This window comes from Mizuhopecten yessoensis, unplaced genomic scaffold (assembly GCF_002113885.1).
Source record: "Mizuhopecten yessoensis strain PY_sf001 unplaced genomic scaffold, ASM211388v2 scaffold2369, whole genome shotgun sequence".
NCBI lineage: Eukaryota > Metazoa > Mollusca > Bivalvia > Pectinida > Pectinidae > Mizuhopecten > Mizuhopecten yessoensis.
Genome location: NW_018404512.1, coordinates 374,740 through 394,911, shown reverse-complemented (window position 1 = coordinate 394,911; position 20,172 = coordinate 374,740). Strand labels below are relative to the sequence as shown.

The 20,172-nt window shown below is 37.0% G+C and overlaps 1 protein-coding gene across 1 annotated transcript; it reads left to right on the top strand.

Moving 5' to 3' along the window:
- Positions 1-15,667: 15,667 nt before the first annotated feature.
- Positions 15,668-19,497, top strand: LOC110445766. Its single transcript, XM_021490547.1, has 2 exons — positions 15,668-15,745; positions 16,674-19,497. Exon 2 carries the CDS (start codon positions 16,985-16,987, stop codon positions 18,113-18,115), a length of 1,131 nt encoding a protein of 376 aa, XP_021346222.1. The 5' UTR covers positions 15,668-15,745; positions 16,674-16,984; the 3' UTR covers positions 18,116-19,497.
- The last annotated feature ends 675 nt before the right edge of the window (positions 19,498-20,172 follow it).

Sequence of the window (20,172 nt, the reverse complement as noted above, 5' to 3'; positions counted from 1 at the left end):
GAATAGGATAATTAATTCAGTTATATTTTTCAGCCTTCCCTTTGAATTAAACACTCGTCATTGACTCGATCGTCAGTTTACAGTCAACGTCGAGGAAGTGTTCACTATAGATATACAAAGGACAGCGGTAAGGCAGCTTAGACTATTTCTGGAATAAACGCATCATTTGGTTGTTTTAGGAGCGTCTCTCCATGAATATTTGTAAAAAGAGAATGACAAATCCCGTGTTACTTTCACCTGTTTTATTATGTTCTGTTTATCCAGCATTTTCTCGTCTGTATCCTGCCGGTATCATGAGTGAACAAGCAACACCTGGAACTAAGCAGAAAACTAATGTAAGGGTATAAAACTATTATAAATATTTTACCCAAAAAGGACATTTCATTTTATTGAGAACTATATCTTAGACGATAGACACATTGCCAAAGATTTGTGGTCCTGGTATAGGAATACAATAGTCATTTAAATGATTTAATGTTAACAAAGTCCTGATTTAACGAGACATTGACATCGTTTGTGAAGAACAAAAATCGCATGTAGAGAGACAATTGAAATATGAAATGAGATTTAAGTGGTTAACGATACCAACGTCTTGATAAAGCGAAACAATATGATGATTAAGCGAAAGGCAAAACTCTATAATTTGGAGGCATTGAAATTCTTTATTGAGAGGTCCTGATTAAGGGTGAAATAAGCTTGCTTACAGAGGAACAGGGTACTGATATCGAGAGGCATTGAAATCAGTAAGTGATAGAAACAAAGTCGTGATGCAAAGGGATAAACAAAATCTTGATGTAAATAGCATTGTTAATGGTCAAGTGAAAAAAATTGAATTGTTTTTATGGTAACAGGTTCCTGATGTAGAGTGACACAGATATGTTAAACTGAGAAACCAAGCACTGGTGCAGAGAAAGAAACCAAGCCCTGGTGCAGAGAAAGAAACCAAGCCCTGGTCAGAGAATCATGTTAATGGTTGACAGAAAAACGAAGTCCTCGTGAAAATTATAACTAGAAAATACGAAGAAATTAAGCACAACTATGAAAAACAATTGTAGATGCAGAAAAACAAACAAGGCCCTTTTTTATTGCACCAATTTACCCATTCATAACCCATCTGTGTTACTAAAGGTCTAAGTTGTCTTACCTGATCTTAAACATATGTAGAAAACAGCGAAAATATAAGGGTACCCATAAAACCCCTTATAACGTTACAAATTTACACTTTTGACAACAAGATATAATTTATGATGAGTTGTAAACATTGGACTAGTATTAAACGTAAATCCTATCAGAATAAAGCTGCAAGAGTCAGGATGTAGATAATGACATTGAGATAGTTTTTTGAAAACAAATTCCTGATGTACTGGGACATTGAAGTTATTAAGGGGGAAAAACTCAGATGTATTGAGAGAGCGAGATAGTTTTATAAGGAAACAAAGTATTTATAAACAGAGATATGAAAATGTGAAGTCAGAAACAGAGACATTATTTTGTGCATTGAACTAGTTAATAAAGTAAGTCCTCATGTCTAGCGACATTGGAACCAGTGAAAAACCAAAGATTTTGTTTATGAAGATAATTTACAGAAAAAAGGTCTTGGTGTGTAAGAAACATCGGAAGTGCTTAGTGAGAAACAACGTACAGAGGAGGAGACAATGGACTCGTTTAGTGGAAAAACTGAAGTCTTGATGAAGAAAGACCTTGACACTGTTCAGAGAGAAACAGCGTCCTGATTGAGACACAAGACATCTTTAATTGATATTTAGTGCGACTTTTAAAATGATAGGAAAGAAGCAAAATTCTAACGCATGGAGAGGCTGAATTTATTTGGTGAAAACGTTGTCCTAATGTAGGGAGAAATTGAAACCGTTTGATAAGTATGAAGTCCAAAAATAGTTTAACAGCTGAGTGAGAAACAAGGTCCTTATGTATGACAATCAGGGCTCTAATTTCGGGAACTCTTAGATTCTTTATAGAACGGCTGTCTGTTCTCTTATATTAATCTTTGTCTATTCAAGCATTAATTTTCGACTGACGGATCGCCTATCATGTTGTCCGTCCTCTGGTACTGTTAATATGTCGGTGGCACTGACCCTTCTTTCTCCGTTTAACCTCGTATAGGGTTCTGTCTTTCTCCATTGAACGTATTAACATGTTTAGTTCCCGACGCCTCGGTACCATTGTCTATTTTTACCTACAGGTCGATAAAACCAACTTTAAGTATCCTGAATCACTGCTTAAAAATTTAAACACCGAGTAAAATGGCCGTTTATACAATTTTGTATCAAATGATGTAGCCCGAACTTCCCACACTCTTCAATAATCTTACGTTAAATACGATTTAATCCCGCGCCGACCATAACAGGTAGCCGCGCACCAGTAGACGGTAAGTGGCGGGTGTTGTGTATAGATGGTTTTAAATATAATGGAAAAGTTATGTTTATTTGAATGAAATGGTCATTTTATGTTTTATGAATCACGTATACGGCCGAAGTATAAAAAACACGCACCGACTTGACGCAACTAAATTCAATTACACCTGTAAAAATCTACTGCGCATGTCCGATCTACATTTACCCGTCGTAAAAAGAGCGCTCTAAAAAGAGACATAAATGTGTTATTCCCCCATGTGGTAGTGTGAATGGCCTAGAGTGGGAGACCTCCGCCCGGTTTAATCCCCAGGTTAGTATGATACCCGTGAAACAATTTATGGGTCCGAGGGGGTCACTAACGTGAACAGACAAGCAGGACGGGGTGACGGGCGTGAGAATACAATAGGTCATCTTCTCGTCCGGACGGGCGTCCGTCCGTCCGTCATTTTTCTAACATTCATACCAGCGATTAGCACATAACGCACAATTAATAAGTCGAATGCCTTAGTCAAGTGGTATCATTTGTGGGAGTTAGTGAGGCATGGACTGTCAAATATTGCAAAATTAGTTTTGAGTAAAAAAAAAACACGAATTAAAATTTTATTTTAATCAAATTTAATTCAAAATATACATGTAATCTCTTCTAAAATCATGTTCAGCAACAAATCAGAACCGATCATGAAAAAGAAATACCCATGCGTTAATGAATGAATCCAAACAACTAAAGTTTGTGAACTCAAATGAATGGGGTTATTTAAAATAAAATTGTCAGTCTTTGAATTCAAATGTTATTTGTAAAATCAAATACATGTTTTAGAATTTCAAAGTATTTTTGCTTATTTCAAAAGTATTTTGTAAATTAAATAGATCTTAATAAGATCCAAAGATATTAATACATACAAAATTACCATATGCATCGTTTGTCATGCCATAGTGAGCACTGTATGACTTTGTGCCTTACTTTTTAATAAGAAAGCACTATAAAGTCAACAATTACGTCCTTTACCTGTCTTAGAATTCTAACGGGGACTAATGGTACTGAAGTGGGCAGAACGAGGCCTAGTGGATAGAAGGTTACTAAAAGGTTACTAAACTTGCAGTATCTTCAACCAGTTGAAGGAGGCAAATGCAAATACAAGGAAGAAGACACTCAGTGTGTAAGGATGAACGCAAGACACACACGTGTCAGCACTGTAAACATTTATAATTGATACAGTATGCCAGGAATGAATGACGCTGCATCATACTGCTGTTTCGTGTCCTCTATGACTCATCGGTTACGTTATTTACTTATGCCCCCATTTCACTAGGCTACGACAGGCGGCGTCGGTGTCGGTTAGCCACCATCCGACAGCATCCGACAGGAACGTAGATTGACCGAATATCAACCAAGCACTGGCCGAAGGGTGACGTCGAGAAACCCCAACTGACGCAGAGTGACCGAGAGAACATTTTCTGACCCCGGCAAATTTTGAGCATGCATAAAAATCGGCTGCGACAGGCCAAGATAGCATTTTGACCGAGTACTAACCCTCATCAACCGAACTTCACCGCAAGGTGACGTAAGTCTAACCGAATAGCAACCCCCATCGACCTAACACAAACCCTGAGAAACCCTGCCTGTCCGAGTGTTTTATCAGACTCGGTCAACAGTGCGTTTCTCTGCGTTGGTGTTACGTCACAGTCGGTTGCTCTGAGTCGACATTCGGTCACATTCAGTCAGCAAACAATGTCAGGGACCGTCATGCACTGCCTGGCGGGGTTAGACATGGGTCGCCATTCGGTCATGCTGCGTCAGCCTGCGCCAGTGTTACGTCAATATTCGGTCAGCTTGGGTTGTAGTTTGGTCAATGTCGGTTGCTATAAATACGGGTGCGCCACATACGATTGGCTAGTGATACATTTGTTTTCCAAAGCATCATGCCACCAAAGAAATCAAGAAAAACGTTAAGACAGGCAATAAAGAAGACGAAGGGCAAAGCCGTGATGCAGCCCGGAGACACTCCAACAGGAGACGACGAGCACCAGGTAGAGGTCCAGCCAGTTGTTGAAAGTGTGGGCCAGGTGATAACCATCGTTGGGCAAGGGAAGCATCCAAGAGGTCGTGGTCGTGTTGGAGGGAGCAGAGGGTGTGGACGTGGACGTGGCAATAAAGATATTGTAGCCGAGGCCATGGAGGAGGCAGACGTTGGTGCTGAGAAGGAGGACGAGTATTTTAATGGTGCAACTTCTTCAGAAGATGACACGGAGGTTCCAGCCCAGAAGAAAAAGAAGACCGCAGAGGTGGTGCTCACTCCCGAACAAGAGCAAGCCGTCTGTGACTGGCTCCGAGAGTTCCCACAAGTCTGGAACACGCGCCATGAAAGCTACAGGAAGACACCTGAGAAGGACCTCTTGTGGGAAGAGCAGGGCCAGAAGATGGGGTTGACGGGCAGCCATCTCAAACAATGGTACAGGAGCACTAGGTCCAAGTTTGGTCCTCCTCTGGAACTGCAGGGCCACCTCTTTCCATTCATCGGGGGTGACGGGGCACTGGACCTCCTCTTCTGCAAATTCATCGATGATGGCCTGACAGACATCTGGCAGAAAGCTGGCGATGGTGTGTCTGGACACTCTGAAGCTGTACTGCAAACTTGGGTAGTTGTCCCCAGTAGCCAGGTGCCGGAGTACCACAGCCAACTTCAGCCCTGGTTCCAGAGGTCGTCTGAACTTGGTGTCCTTCTTCTGGAGGCGAGGCGTCAGCCGGTTGAGCAGGAATTGGAACATGTCTGGAGGCATGCGCAGGTAGTTAGTAAACGACTGTACATCCTCGTTCCGGAGCTTGACCATAAGGTTGTTGTACTGGCCAGCTGAGACTCGCTCATCTTCTGTTAACCAGGTCCTCACCCAGAACCGCTTCTTGCTATATCTTCTTCGGGCCCTTTGCCTCCTTCTTTCCTGCAGGACCTCGGCCTGGGCACGGATGTAGGCATGATGCTGAACAATCAGATCAGCCTGGAAAAGTCCTAGTACTTGCTCATTCATACTGTCCCTGGACTGGACTAGATTGGACCACCCTAGGCCTGAAATCACACTATTTTAAATCAACGAAGATCGCAGCCATCAACATGTCTGACCCTCTGTGACCCTCCATGGCGTAACATCGACGCAACTGCGTCGCACACTAACAAACATCGACGTATGTCTGTCCTATGTGCATCCAAGTGCATCGCAACTCTGACACTCATCATCGCACCATCAACGCAGCTATTGCCGCACACCGACCGACACCGGCCCATTTTGACCGAATACTGACGTAACTCTGACCGATATGAATCGTAGATGTGCCATTTGTGTTCGAAAATGTTCGAAAATGCTCGAACAGTTTTGCGACAGCCCAAAATTTACTGACCGACCCTGATTGACACTGACGCAACGCAAGTGAAATGGGGGCATAGGGGTCAAACAGATTGAATTAGAATTGATCTAAATCACTGTTTCCAACTATTTAGCCCCTGGCAACAGCTGTAGGATGCAGTGTATTTTATTGACATACTGTATTAATTACCAGATTACATACGGACAGTCACATGTGTGTACCTTACGTTCATATTCAAGGGCTCGTCGTTGATGTTAGGGGTTAAAAAGGTAGACATCTGATTTGGTCCAAAGTACTATTAGAACAGAAGGAGAGCCGAGTAAAATCCCTTACTTATGTAAATTTCAAAAATCAACGGAAAACTGAGTTTTTAAAAGTAAATTATGAGTAAAGTTAAAGAATAACATCTTAAATTATCCTCATTCTTATTTGTGAGAAATACGACCTAGATCTAGAGTGAATTATCCGCTTCAGTACCATTTGTCTTCTGTAGGCTTCTCTAGTTGTTTTTTCAAACAATAGAAGAAGTGAGTTCCAGTCTACCATTTAACTAAATTATCTGGCATGCACTCTAGCTAGTTGTGTCAACAAGACTACCACCTAATAGCATCATTTTGACTAAATCCATCAAAAAATCGAATCGTTCCTTATTCGTGAAGTGTTGGTGTGCTATCCTCAGTTCCTTTGCAGGTAGACTTTAATTTCGAATTGTGTCCCTTTACTTTTACGTTTTTTGTTTACCTTTTTATTTCTTTTTTCTTTTTCTTTTGTTGCATACTCTTTGCAAGTAATACTATGATCAAATCTGGGTTGTAATATTCCGCGAGGTTTGGTAGTTGTCATTTAAAGGCCCTGTATTCTAACTGTTGGGGTGGCACGACCACTAATCGGCTGGCTTTACTACCGGGTTTTGTTTGGATCTGCGTAAATATAAACACATAAAACGCCACAAATTGACACTTTTTCTCTCACACAGCGACACCTTAAAAACATTTCCTTTACAAAACCAATCAATTCACGAAATCCCCAGATTGTGAGGAGAACACTTTACCCACGGTTTCTAAAGAGCTATGCTATTGTTGTGTTATATATTTTTCTAGTTTCCGGAAATTTGTGATTTTATGTGTCGAACGTGTTAAAACGGATGCATACACATTCGTCTCGGCCCTATAGATTTGAGCTCAAACAGAAAACGAGCATTAAACGTCCTCACCGATTTCTCGTATTACCGGGGTGTATTGAGATTTAACGTAAAGTGTGATATTCAGTCGGGGGTACCCATGAGAAAGGTTAGTCATTGTCGTTAATGGCTCATCTAACTCCATAAACGCCGTTACACTGTCAAAAGACACGAAATATTCTCACGAAAAGTCTAAATTCAGAAAAATAGCAAACTATTTGCAGAAAACAGGAGGACATGGATGAGGTACATACAAAGTTAAACCTGAATTAGTATAAATATAAAAAGTAAACAACAACTAGTAAAACTCTCCACTACTATAGAGACAAAAATATCTAGAGAGAATATCTCGTATTAGTAAATCCCTGATCTAGTGTAAATAGGGAATATATATTATAAACCGTTTATTAGAAAACATAATCCGAACGTCTCTAATAAATCAAACCCTTAATCCAGGAATAACTACACAAAACACTTTATAAATATAAACAATGAATCATTATAAGGGATCATAGAGAGAATATATCTGAGGTAAAGTAAAAACTTAGACAAGAGGAGAAATACAAAGGATAAATTGTCCTCATTAAATAAATGATGTGTACGAAATCATTATCATCATAAATATGTCTTATTGTCAGTGAATACTTTCAGAATATCATAACCGAACGGTTACAGACAAACTACATGGAGACAAAATTAACAACCAGGGTGTAATGGACAGACATTAATCATTTCGTTCAGTCCTAAGGATAATGGACAGACATTTATCAGTTTGTTCAATCCTGGTTGTAATGGACAGACATTAATTAGTTTGTTCAATCCTGGGGGTAATGGACAGACATTAATCAGTTCGTTCAATCCTGGTTGTAATGGACAGACATTGATCAGTTTGTTCAATCCTGGGGGTAATGGACAGACATTAATCAGTTCCTTTAATCCTGGGGTTAATGGGCAGACATTGATCAGTTTGTTCAATCCTGGTGGTAATGGACAGACATTGATCAGTTTGTTCAATCCTGGTTGTAATGGACAGACATTAATCAGTTCGTTCAATCCTGGGGTAATGGACAAACATTAATCAGTTTGTTCAATCCTGGTTGTAATGGTCAGACATTAATCAGTTCGTTCAATCCTGGGGGAATGGACAAACATTAATCAGTTTGTTCAATCCTAGGGGTGATGGACAGACATTAATGAGTTTGTTCAATCCTAGGGGTAATGGAGAGACATTAATCAGTGCGTTCAATCCTGGGGATAAGGGACAGACATTAATCAGTGCGTTCAATCCTGGGGATAAGGGACAGACATTAATCAGTGCGTTGAATCCTAGGGGTGATGGACAGACATTAATGAGTTTGTTCAATCCTAGGGGTAATGGAGAGACATTAATCAGTGCGTTCAATCCTGGGGATAAGGGACAGACATTAATCAGTGCGTTCAATCCTGGAGGTAATGGACAGACATTGATCAGGTTGTTCAATCCTGGTTGTAATGGCCAGACATTAATTAGTTTGTTCAATACTGGGGGTAATGGACACACATTAATCAGTTCGTTCAATCCTGGGGGTAATGGACAGACATTGATCAGGTTGTTCAATCCTGGTTGTAATGGTCAGACATTAATCAGTTCGTTCAATCCTGGAGTAATGGACAGACATGAATCAGTATGTTCAATCCTAGGGGTAATGGAGAGACATTAATCAGTGCGTTCAATCCTAGGGGTAATGGACAGACATTAATCAGTGCGTTCAATCCTGGGGGTAATGGACAGACATTAATCAGTGCGTTCAATCCTGGGGATAATGGACAGACATTAATCAGTTCGTTCAATCCTGGGGGTAATGGACAGACATTAATCAGTTCGTTCAATCCTGGGGATAATGGACAGACATTAATCAGTTCGTTCAATCCTGGGGATAATGGACAGACATTAATCAGTGCGTTCAATCCTGGGGATAATGGAAAGACATTAATCAGTGCGTTCAATCCTGGGGCTAATGGACAGACATTAATCAGTTCGTTCAATCCTGGGGGTAATGGACATTCGGCGACCATTGTAAAAATGTGTATTTCTGTGTATTTCTTGCGCTTCACGACAAGCTACATTTTTAATTGTAGCAAGTTCATTTTTGCTGTACGACTTTATTATGTTCAATAAAATAAAATAAATATGCAACAAAGTGGAAAATTATGTATTTTTGGTATTTTTTATATATATATTTAGTGTAACTGAAGCACTTTTGATTTTTGACCCCGAAATAGTGAAAAATGGACACGGACCCCCCATTTTTATGACTGTTTTAGAAAGACAAATCTATTTTCTTTTGATCCACTAAATATTTAAAAAAAAAAGTTTGATAGCTGATTTTTTTACATCAAACGTTGAATCTGCAAACATTGGTAAACAAATAAGCATTTTGTCATAAAGTTGTGAGATATTGTATGAATTTGTCCTGCAAATGATCAAACAGCAAAATTCACTTAAAATCACATAGTATGTCAAATTGGTATCTTTGACCGATCAAAGCAAAAAAAACAGCACATGAACATATATAAATAAAAATATTTAAAACTCTGTTTAAAACTCTACATCCTAATATTCTGTGCTTATTGAAAGGGAAAATATCCGTTTAAAAAAACCCAATTATAGTTGTACATTCATTCTCTTAAATGTTAGAGGTTTTGGTATGGTGATGATGTGTGTCACAACATGTAGTTATCAGACACTACACGGTTTTTTCTAAGCCTTTTATGTTTTAATGATAGTTGCATAATTTAACATATCATTCATTTTGATAAAATAGCACTTAATCGTCCCTTCTGCTCAACTTTTTTTTCTGTGAAAGAAGCATTCGTCACGTTTTGAATTGAGATACTGATACGACACTACAATCATTAGACACAGACAAATATTACAATTTAGATTAACTAAAAAATATCTTAAGAATAGCAAATATCAATCTTTGAATGCTTTTTTGCCATAAAAATCGGTCAATATTAATGAAACGTTTGCGACTTGCAGCTTTTAGGCAAATCAGTATTGTACCTAAATTGGTCTTGACATACTTTTAACTTCGCTTGCTTAATGTTATTCAAGAGTCCGATATTACTTAGATTTCATAATGAAATTTTATCACATAAGCATTTTTTTTAATCATTTAAGATTTTTTGTTTGGTAATGAAGATATCCATTGCAGGAAAAAAGATTCTGCTGCAATTATGTATTTTTGTTTTTGTTTTGTAAATTAACTCTAAAATGGAGACCCCGAGCAGTGAAGCGCCCCCTGGGGAAGATGGACAAATCCCCCAGTAGCCCGATGGACACTTGGTACACACGCCTACATGGTTAAAACAGACATAAACGCGTTAAATTGTGGCACTTAAATTGTCCTCCCACCATAAAGTCTACTTAGTCAGGGGAGATTACTCGCGCACTTTATCGGAGTTTGATGGCCGAAGCTCGGTGCGGTAAAATCAAACGGTTGTAAAATATAATCCAGTCATTAAATCCAACTATCAAATAAAATAAAACTTTTGTATAAATCAACAATTTACTATCGTCCAGAAAAATGAGTAATTTTATTTTTAAATTATCGGTGGGAACCTGAATGTAGCTGTCTTCAATAAGGTACCCAAGAACACAGTGATATAGGAAACTGAATAGAGATATTTAAGTTTTCGCTGATAAATGGCTTGGTATGTAATGTGTTACGTGTTTTTAAACTTTAAGCCATGCTAAGCGAAATTCCTGTGAGTGTTACTTTAAATGTGAATAGAAATAAAACGGTTTTATCTTTCTACACATATTGTTGAATATTTCCCAGATTTATCAGTGTAGTATACCCTGTACTAGCTGACCTAGCTACGTGGAGCTCAGTTTGTGTATCGTTAATGTTTAAATCTCACTTATGTTTATTAATAATGACCATCGGTGATATTTCAACTTTAATACCTTTTTTTTCAGTTTGATGTTCATTGTTTTGTTGGTGGATAACTTTCCCTGTGTTAATAGCAACCTGGTTACCCCGACATTACCATTTTAATATGTAGGGAATCTTTATTTGCCAAAGTTAAGTTATTTAAAATAAAGAGCAGCATAAAGGCAACGATTAGAAAAAACCTCAAAACAACCTTTTTGTAATAATTGATAGCCCACACTGCATTAACAAATATCAATAATTGTATAAAAAGATTTGTCGACAAAAATATTTTCTGTAATAAAGAACACATCACATTCAGACATTAATAATAATACTGCAATTAGTCAACCTCAACAAAGTTTTTTTTGTAATAATTGATAGCATACACTGTATAGAAATATCAATATTTTCGACCAAAACATTATCTATAATTGAACACATTAAAATCACGCATTAATACTCCAATTTGTCGACCTCAAAAAAGTCTTTTTTTGTAATGATTGATGACATATAAAAATACCATTAACTTTATAAAATGATTTGTCACCCGATTTTTTCTTATAATAAAACACATCAAACTCATAATTATACATTAATTTGTCAACCTCTATAATATAATGAATCAAAACAGAAATTTATAGAACAATTTGTCATCACAGAAAAAAAACGTTAGCATACAAAAATAACACAATAATTTTATACAACCATTTGTCAATCCAAGTAACTCCTTTTTATAGTTGTACACATCAAAATCACGTATTTATACAATGATTTGCAGAAATATAAAGTAATCCATCAAAATCATTCATAAAACAATTTGTCAATCCGAGAATAACATTATCTATAACGTATCCTAAAGATTGAAAAATACTCTATACAACAATTTTTTAACCCATATTCTAAAATAATACACATCAAAATTGTACATTTATAATTTACAACTTAAAAAATCAATAATAAATCAGGTATTTATGCAAAGATTGTGTTCAACTTAAAAAAAGAATGTGTTCAACTTAAAAAAAAGAATGTGTTCAACTTAAAAAAAAAAGAATGTGTTCAACTTAAAAAAAAGAATGTGTTCAACTTAAAAAAACAACCAATGAGCCGATCAGCCAATAAAACATCGCATGCACGAAATATAGTTTTGTTTGTTTAAATTGCGAAACTTGTAATAAAGCATACTACACAATATTATTATTCTGAGTTATATCAGAATGTTTACCTGAGTTATATCAGAATGTTTACCTGAGTTATATCAGTATGTTTACCTGAGTTTTATCAGTATGTTTACCTGAGTTTTATCAGTATGTTTACCTGAGTTTTATCAGTATGTTTACCTGAGTTTTATCAGTATGTTTACCTGAGGCATAACAGTATGTTTACCTGAATGATATCAGTATGTTTACCTGGGTTATATCAGTATGTTTACCTGAGTTATATCAGTATGTTTACCTGGGGTATATCAGTATGTTAACCTGAGTTATATCAGAATGTTTACCTGAGTTATATCAGAATGTTTACCTCAGGTAAACATACTGATATAACTCAGGTAAACATTCTGATATAACTCAGGTAAACATACTGATATCATTCAGGTAAACATACTGTTATACCTCAGGCAAACATACTGATAAAACTCAGGTAAACATACTGAGTTTTATCAGTATGTTTACCTGAGGTATATCAGTATGTTTACCTGAGGTAAACATTCTGATATAACTCAGGTAAACATTCTGATAAAACTCAGGTAAACATACTGAGTTTTATCAGTATGTTTACCTGAGTTATATCAGTATGTTTACCTGAGTTTTATCAGTATGTTTACCTGAGGTATAACAGTATGTTTACCTGAATTATATCAGTATGTTTACCTGAGTTATATCAGTATGTTTACCTGAGGTAAACATTCTGATATACCTAAGGTAAACATACTGATATAACTCAAGTAAACATACTGTTATAACTCAGGTAAACATACTGAGTTTTATCAGTATGTTTACCTGAGCTATAGCAGTATGTTTACCTGAGGTTTAACAGTATGTTTACCTGATATAACTCAGGTAAACATTATGATATAACTCAGGTAAACATACTGAGTTTTATCAGTATGTTTACCTGAGGGATAACAGTATGTTTACCTGAGGTTTAACAGTATGTTTACCTGAGCTATAGCAGTATGTTTACCTGAGGTATATTAGTATGTTTACCTGAGGTATTTCAGTATGTTTACCTGAGGTATTTCAGTATGTTTACCTGAGGTATAACAGTATGTTTACCTGAGTTATAACAGTATGTTTACCTGAGTTATAACAGTATGTTTACCTGAGGTATAACAGTATGTTTACCTGAGTTATATCAGGTAAACATACTGTTATACCTCAGGTAAACATACTGATATACATCAGGTAAACATACTGTTATACCTCAGGTAAACGTACTGATATAAAGCAGGTAAACATTCTGATATAACTCAGGTAAACATTCTGAGTTATATCAGAATGTTTACCTGAGTTATATCAGTATGTTTACCTGAGTTATATCAGTATGTTTACCTGAGGTGTATCAGAATGTTTACCTGAGTTATATCAGTATGTTTACCTTAGGTATATCAGAATGTTTACCTGAGTTATATCAGAATGTTTACCTGTTTTATATCAGTACGTTTACCTGAGGTATAACAGTATGTTTACCTGAGGTATATCAGTATGTTTACCTGAGGTATAACAGTATGTTTACCTGAGTTATATCAGAATGTTTACCTGAGTTATATCAGAATGTTTACCTGAGTTACAACAGTATGTTTACCTGAGTTATATCAGTATGTTTACCTGAGGTATAACAGTAATGGTCAACTCACTACAAGTGACAATAATTATCACTTCAATATCTACATTGTGACTTTATGATATCCGTCTTTAAGATGACAATGTTGGTCATCTCACTACCTAAAGCTTGACATTTCATACAGTATGACAACAAAGATAATCTCACTTCTCAACCACATGACATTAATCTATAGTATGACAATACTGGTCGTTCCTCTACTTTACTTTATGACAAACAGCATTATTTGGGTTCTGCTTACCCCCTGTAATGTGTATGACTAGCCTTAATTTAAACTCAATGCAAGGTGGTAATACTAAAGACCCCAATTAACACTGGAGTTCAGATATATGATTTTGACATATTTGACATATTGAACATGTACTATATGTAATGGTATACGTATATAGCGATATAAGCATAGTCAATGATAAGGCATTAATACTGATGACTTCACTGGTATCATGACATATCTCTTTTGTGACCTTACTGATTGCTATGAGATACCATATTATCATAAGGTTGTTTATATACCAACGTCATGCGGGTATTATTCATTTGTATTAATTGTCTTTTACTAGCTGTGGAGAGACATACCAGCCTCAAGTCGAGATGTACTTTGTCTTACTACACCACTCAGGTCAAAGTAACGTTCTCCAATACGATACTTTATCAGGTTGTAAATAACGAAGGCTATTGACCTAAATCTAAAAACAAACTTTAGATTATGTTTCATTTTAAACATTCTGGGGACATGTCATACACATTGCAAATCAAAAGTGTTTGTAACATATTCAACTTTTTTTCACAACAATAAATGTTTCGAAAGGACATTAGAGGTACAAATGAAGGGAGCATCAACGGGTAGTTTAACAGTACTTTAATATGATTTCGTCCATTTAGGAGTTATCAGTGATATTAAAGGTAAAATTGGAAAACAGTCCTTGTCTATATTTCAACCTAACACAATAAATAGTTACCTACTGCAGGTGGACGAGTTCACTAGTTATGTCTATTGTTTGTTTGAGAGCCTTTTGAGACACTAAGACGTCAGCGTGCCAAAATATCTCATAGCTATCTAATAATGGTGTACATAGATGCACAAGCATATCGTCGACTACAGTTAAACTTAATAATACGAATAAAACAAGACTCACATTGTCATTATGTTATACAAAACACAACTACTATAGCCTGTGAATACAAAATCCAAACTTAATGTCGATAGCAAGGGTAGCTATATTTTAAGAAAGAAAAGACGTCACGAGGAAAAAAATGCAGGTGAATTGTTTACTGTGCGAAATATGCCAAACGTCGTGGTATCTCCTGTCAAATCACGACTGTCTGTCACTACCGGTCTGACCCATGTATAGCCTTACTGTAGTATTACACTGACATTCCGTAGTTACTGAAGTTCCGTGAAGAAGTGATCACGTATTACAATATACTGTGATATGTACAACGAGTAAGGACAGAAGGAGTGTGAATACGTCTCTGTCGGTATGGAATGAGCACAAACTTTAGTTTACTGTGTTCGTAAACACATGACAACAATCGAACGGAATACGTGTAACGAGTAACAATGTACCCACACCCTTTACAAGTTAGGGAAAACAATGTACCCACACCCTTTACAAGTTAGGGGGAAAAATTACATTTATGTATATATCAAATGATTAAATATGATACGATCTGACTTGATCAGATGGTTGACACATCATACGCCAACCACAGGGTAAAGTATCGTGTACTTATCAATTATGATATTGAAATCAACCTTTTTACTGAAACATTGCCATACTGATTGTTTTAGCAGCCTTGAGAACTATTCTGTCCCTCTGTGTTATGTATGGTTGACACCTCATACGCCAACCACAGGGTAAAGTATCGTGTACTTATCAATTATGATATTGAAATCAACCTTTTTACTGAAACATTGCCATACGGATTGTTTTAGCAGCCTTGAGAACTATTCTGTCCCTCTGTGTTATGTATGGTTGACATTGCAGGCACACTTCCCAGGAATACCAGAACAGTTGGCTTACCTCCATGCAAGACCATAAAATGGATTCGTTTGTATGACAGGAACGCCGTAAGTACAAAACACATATTTTAAACACGATGAACATGTTTTCTATTTCTCTTGTTTTGTTTATCTTACAATAAGCCAGAAACTGAGAATGAAATGAGATACAAGATGTATTTTTATAGAACAACTGTTAGAGTCATTGGCGTTAGTCATGATGTCAAAGGTCGAAAACAATATACCTGTCATACCTGTCATACCAATATATATCAATATACAAGCCAAATAAGACAATTGTCACACTAGTATAGGCGATATATATCCACACTATAGTAGACACTTTCCCTTTACACGGTCTGTAATGTATACGTTGATAAGTCGGTATCGAAGGGGTTGTCTCTCTTGGTGTTCGGGATGCTATCCAAGTACATTGTTATGTCTTATAAAAGTTACATCTGACTATTGGCAAAAACAAAACCAAGGTATACTTTACATTCGGTAGAAATTGCATTAAAAAACCGTTTAAATAATATGTTTTTTTAAATGTGACAGTGCAAGTCTGAGTTATATTTCTAATGTTGTCTGATGTCATATCCTCTAAGGCCATGTTTGACATATATCTGACTTCATCAGAAAGCCATTCCAACTATAATTAATAATAACACGTACATATCGGTATTATCTGATTGATAGGTCTGTATATGCTATTTAATGACTCGGCGGTACCATGCCTGACTAGTCCACCACCCGGGGTGGCTTATCGCCAGTCATTTACTCGCTCCAGTAGCTACTTTAATGGTCAGAGCTCCATGGCACTGGGACAAACTACTCTGTCAATACGCTCGGTCAAGCCAGTAAGATTGTACACACTATGTACGACACGAGCTGTATATATCCTTAATTATATCAGATAGTTTTATACACATTAATGATTAAAATATGTATAATGTGTGTACGACAGGTTAATTATACCTTGTCCGGTCCTCTCTTGTAGCGTTAACAACAGACTGGCGTGTGTACAAGGGGATACAACACTACAACAGGGGTATCTAGTGTTGACGGGTGAAGCTGGATACCGCCTTCTATCCTCCATCAAGTGGTAGACTATCCCTTGGATTGGGTACTGGGAGAAAGGGAAAGAGTACAAGTGAAATCCCGTCGAACATACAGAGAATAGTCTCTGTATCGTTTCGATACATTGGAAAAGTGTGCAAGCAAAACAGGAAATACTTTATATTATTTAAAAATTTTGTGCGGAAATATTTTATTGATAGTGTCATGTGGTTTTTATGACGCCGTCACAGGATGGGACAGACATGCGGAGTTACCAAAGAATCAAAACTTATTAGTCAACAGGAGAATGATATGGACGTGAATTCCGATTTCAAGATCAGCATCCATGACACAATTTCAAAGGTCACCGACAAAGATACTATTCATAGCGGTAAAGTTACAGAGGTTAATTCCATGGTGACAAGCAGAGCATCGGGTGTAGGGGATACTGGGTCAGGGGAAATCGACAAGAGTGATGGATTGTGGGTAATGTATGATGTCGTATCTAAGAAGCCTTCCTTCACGTTACTTGACCACCCAACCATAGTGTCCTCCTTTCTCTGTCCATGTGATGTACATTCCATCTGTCCGAACGCACTAGGTCAAGCGTGGACATGTGACATGTTCTCAAATGACATCACGCTTATCGACAATATTGGTTACGTCTTACAGCAGATCACGTGTCGTTGGCTTGTAGACGATATCAGCCTAGCCGACGACCGCTACCAGTCGCCGTTCCTGTTGTGCTCGAAGAAAAAGACAGTGATGGACCTCCGGTGTCCAAAATCAATCTTTAAGACCCGTCATCGGCCTACGTCACTTTGCTACTCGGGTCAGAATCACGTCGTAGTGGGAACAAAGCAAACAGTTACCATGTATACTAACCAAGGTGACGTGGTCGGAGCCAGTGTGAGGGAGGACTCTGGAATCATCTGGCCTTGGCGAATGTCCGTCTGTCGTCTCGTAGGTAACATCGCCGTCATCGATACAGACCTCAAGAAATATGGTGGTCTGGGCAAGCCCAATATATTGGTCATGGACAATTCGCTCAAACCTCTGTTCAGGTACAGAGGTAGAGGTTCGGTATCTGGTATGACGTCGTCATTTGAGCCGTCAGATCTGGCCTATGACAGTTATGGTAACCTGGTGGTTGCAGACTATAACAGTCGGAGTCTGGAGCTGATAAGCGGGGAGGGGAAACATCTTAAGACACTTCACACAGACGCCGGTCGGATACAGGCCGTGGGTATTCAGATTGGCGGCAAACTGCCACGAGATGGTGAGCAGGAACCCCATTCTGGGAATATTTTATGGGTTTCTATTTACTACCCCGATGATGAAGACGAAATGGACCAGATTAAACTGTTTAGGTACTATTCTTGATATAGTGTTAGGGTCGAAGCGTGACCCCTTGTAACAAAGAAGTTCAAACAATGTTTTCACGTGTATAGTTCAATGTGATTATCTAAAAACATGAACCAATATGTATAATATTATTTCATTTTGGTTGAGCGTATGAAGTTGGAAAGCAAATAGACTGGGTTACATTCCTTAGTACAATTAGGTATTAAATGGTTATGTCTATCATTCCTTCCAGCCAGATTGAAATGGCCAATACAGGTCTTCATCGGGCATGAGGAGTCATAAATGGCGCTTTGCACCTTTGAAATAAAATGCCAATATCAAGTTGATTTAAATTCGTTTAGCATGCTGAGTTCTTCAAAAATCATCACTAGCGCTTCATGACATACATTATGTCCTTGTCTGTGTTATTATCAAATAGCGAAGCCTGGCGGAGTAAAATTGGAACCTAATTAAGGTAGGTAATCCAGTCTATGCTTAGCAGGTCAAGGTCTATATTTGGTAGGCATCTTGATAACGCGATCGTTTATTTGTCAATTCAATTAACGAATCGTTGGTTTCACTATAGACGTCCTTATTGTTTGTATGGAAACGAAATGATTGGTAATGGTTTTCTAAACATCCAGCTCTTGTAGGGCACGTTAGTCACATATGAAAATATAATATTGATATTTCCTCATTATTATTGCTTCATATAAACCTTTCGATCTATGGATATGCACTATGGTTTGTTTACATAAGTAATGATAATATTAGTTATGGAATAATTGATTTTTGGGTTTGCAATATTATTTTTTCATCTGCAAAAAATGTTAAGGGATACAAAGACGACATTTGGTTACGATAAACTGATTTTTTTTTGACTTGCAATGTTATTTTTGCATATGGAAAAATGGATTAAGTCCCCTTAACCACACAAGCATATGAATGTTATACAATCTATGTTAAATAAACTGATTCCAAGTCAATATCTATTATCTTTTTTGACAGCTGACCCATTGGATATTCTTTATGTCAGATTTAGATTTAGTTTAAAGTAATCAAGTCGATAAGGTAACGTATGTTGCCATAGTAATACGTGTTTGAAATTATTTAGGTCAAATCTCGCGGTTTTTTTTCTAAAATTTTAAAATAAACTTTTTCTCGTTAGATAAACAACAGATTACTGCTCGTTGTATTGGAAACTTGTACTAGTTAATAGGTGTTGTAACTTGATTAACTGCTAATATTAGTGATTGATATTCGTACCAAGATGAATGATTTTACCGTGTCGTGTCTCACTCAGACAATTGATCTGTATGTATTGTGCCTTAAGAGGAAAACAAAACTGTAAGGTGTAGTCGACTGTATGGCTTATCTTTGGTTTTACAGATCAAATGTATACTCTAAATAAAGGTTGTACGTGTGAGGTAATTTGTAGTTATTTGTCTGTTATGATTTGGTATCTAGAAACTTGTAATGCCAGCGTAAAGTTATACGTGTAGCATCGGCAGACATGAAGAGTCGATGAATCAAAGGACTTTAACTTGAAACCTTATATTAAAGGAAAACAGTTTGCAGTCTTTTGATGGTGGTATGTGTTACTTAAAATACGGTTTTCATTATTTCGACAGAACCGAAAACACGAAATCATAGGATCATAAATGTAGCTACCAACTGACTTTAATTATTCCAATAGTTTACCATGTGTGGTATTCTTTTAATTATTTCATAAAACACTGCTTGATATGTTGACTGGCATTAAAACTCCTGATGTTTCCATAGTAATACACAATGTGGTTATACTTATTGCTAAAATGACTGTTTCAATAGTTACGCACAATGCGGTGATAAGTGCTGATATAGTGACTAAATTATAACTCCTAATGTTTCCATAGTAACCGACAATGTGGTGATAAGTGTTGATATAGTGACTAAATTATAACTCATAATGTTTCCATATATACCCACAATGTGGTGATAAGTGTTGATATAGTGACTAAATTATAACTCCTAATGTTTCAATAGTTACCAACAATGTGGTGATAAGTGTTGATTTAGTGACTAAATTATAACTCCTAATGTTTCAATAGTTACCG

Bases quoted from the DNA above. Each gene is read 5' to 3' on its own strand.
- LOC110445766 (XM_021490547.1), top strand. From the start codon at position 16,985: ATGGGACAGACATGCGGAGTTACCAAAGAATCAAAACTTATTAGTCAA.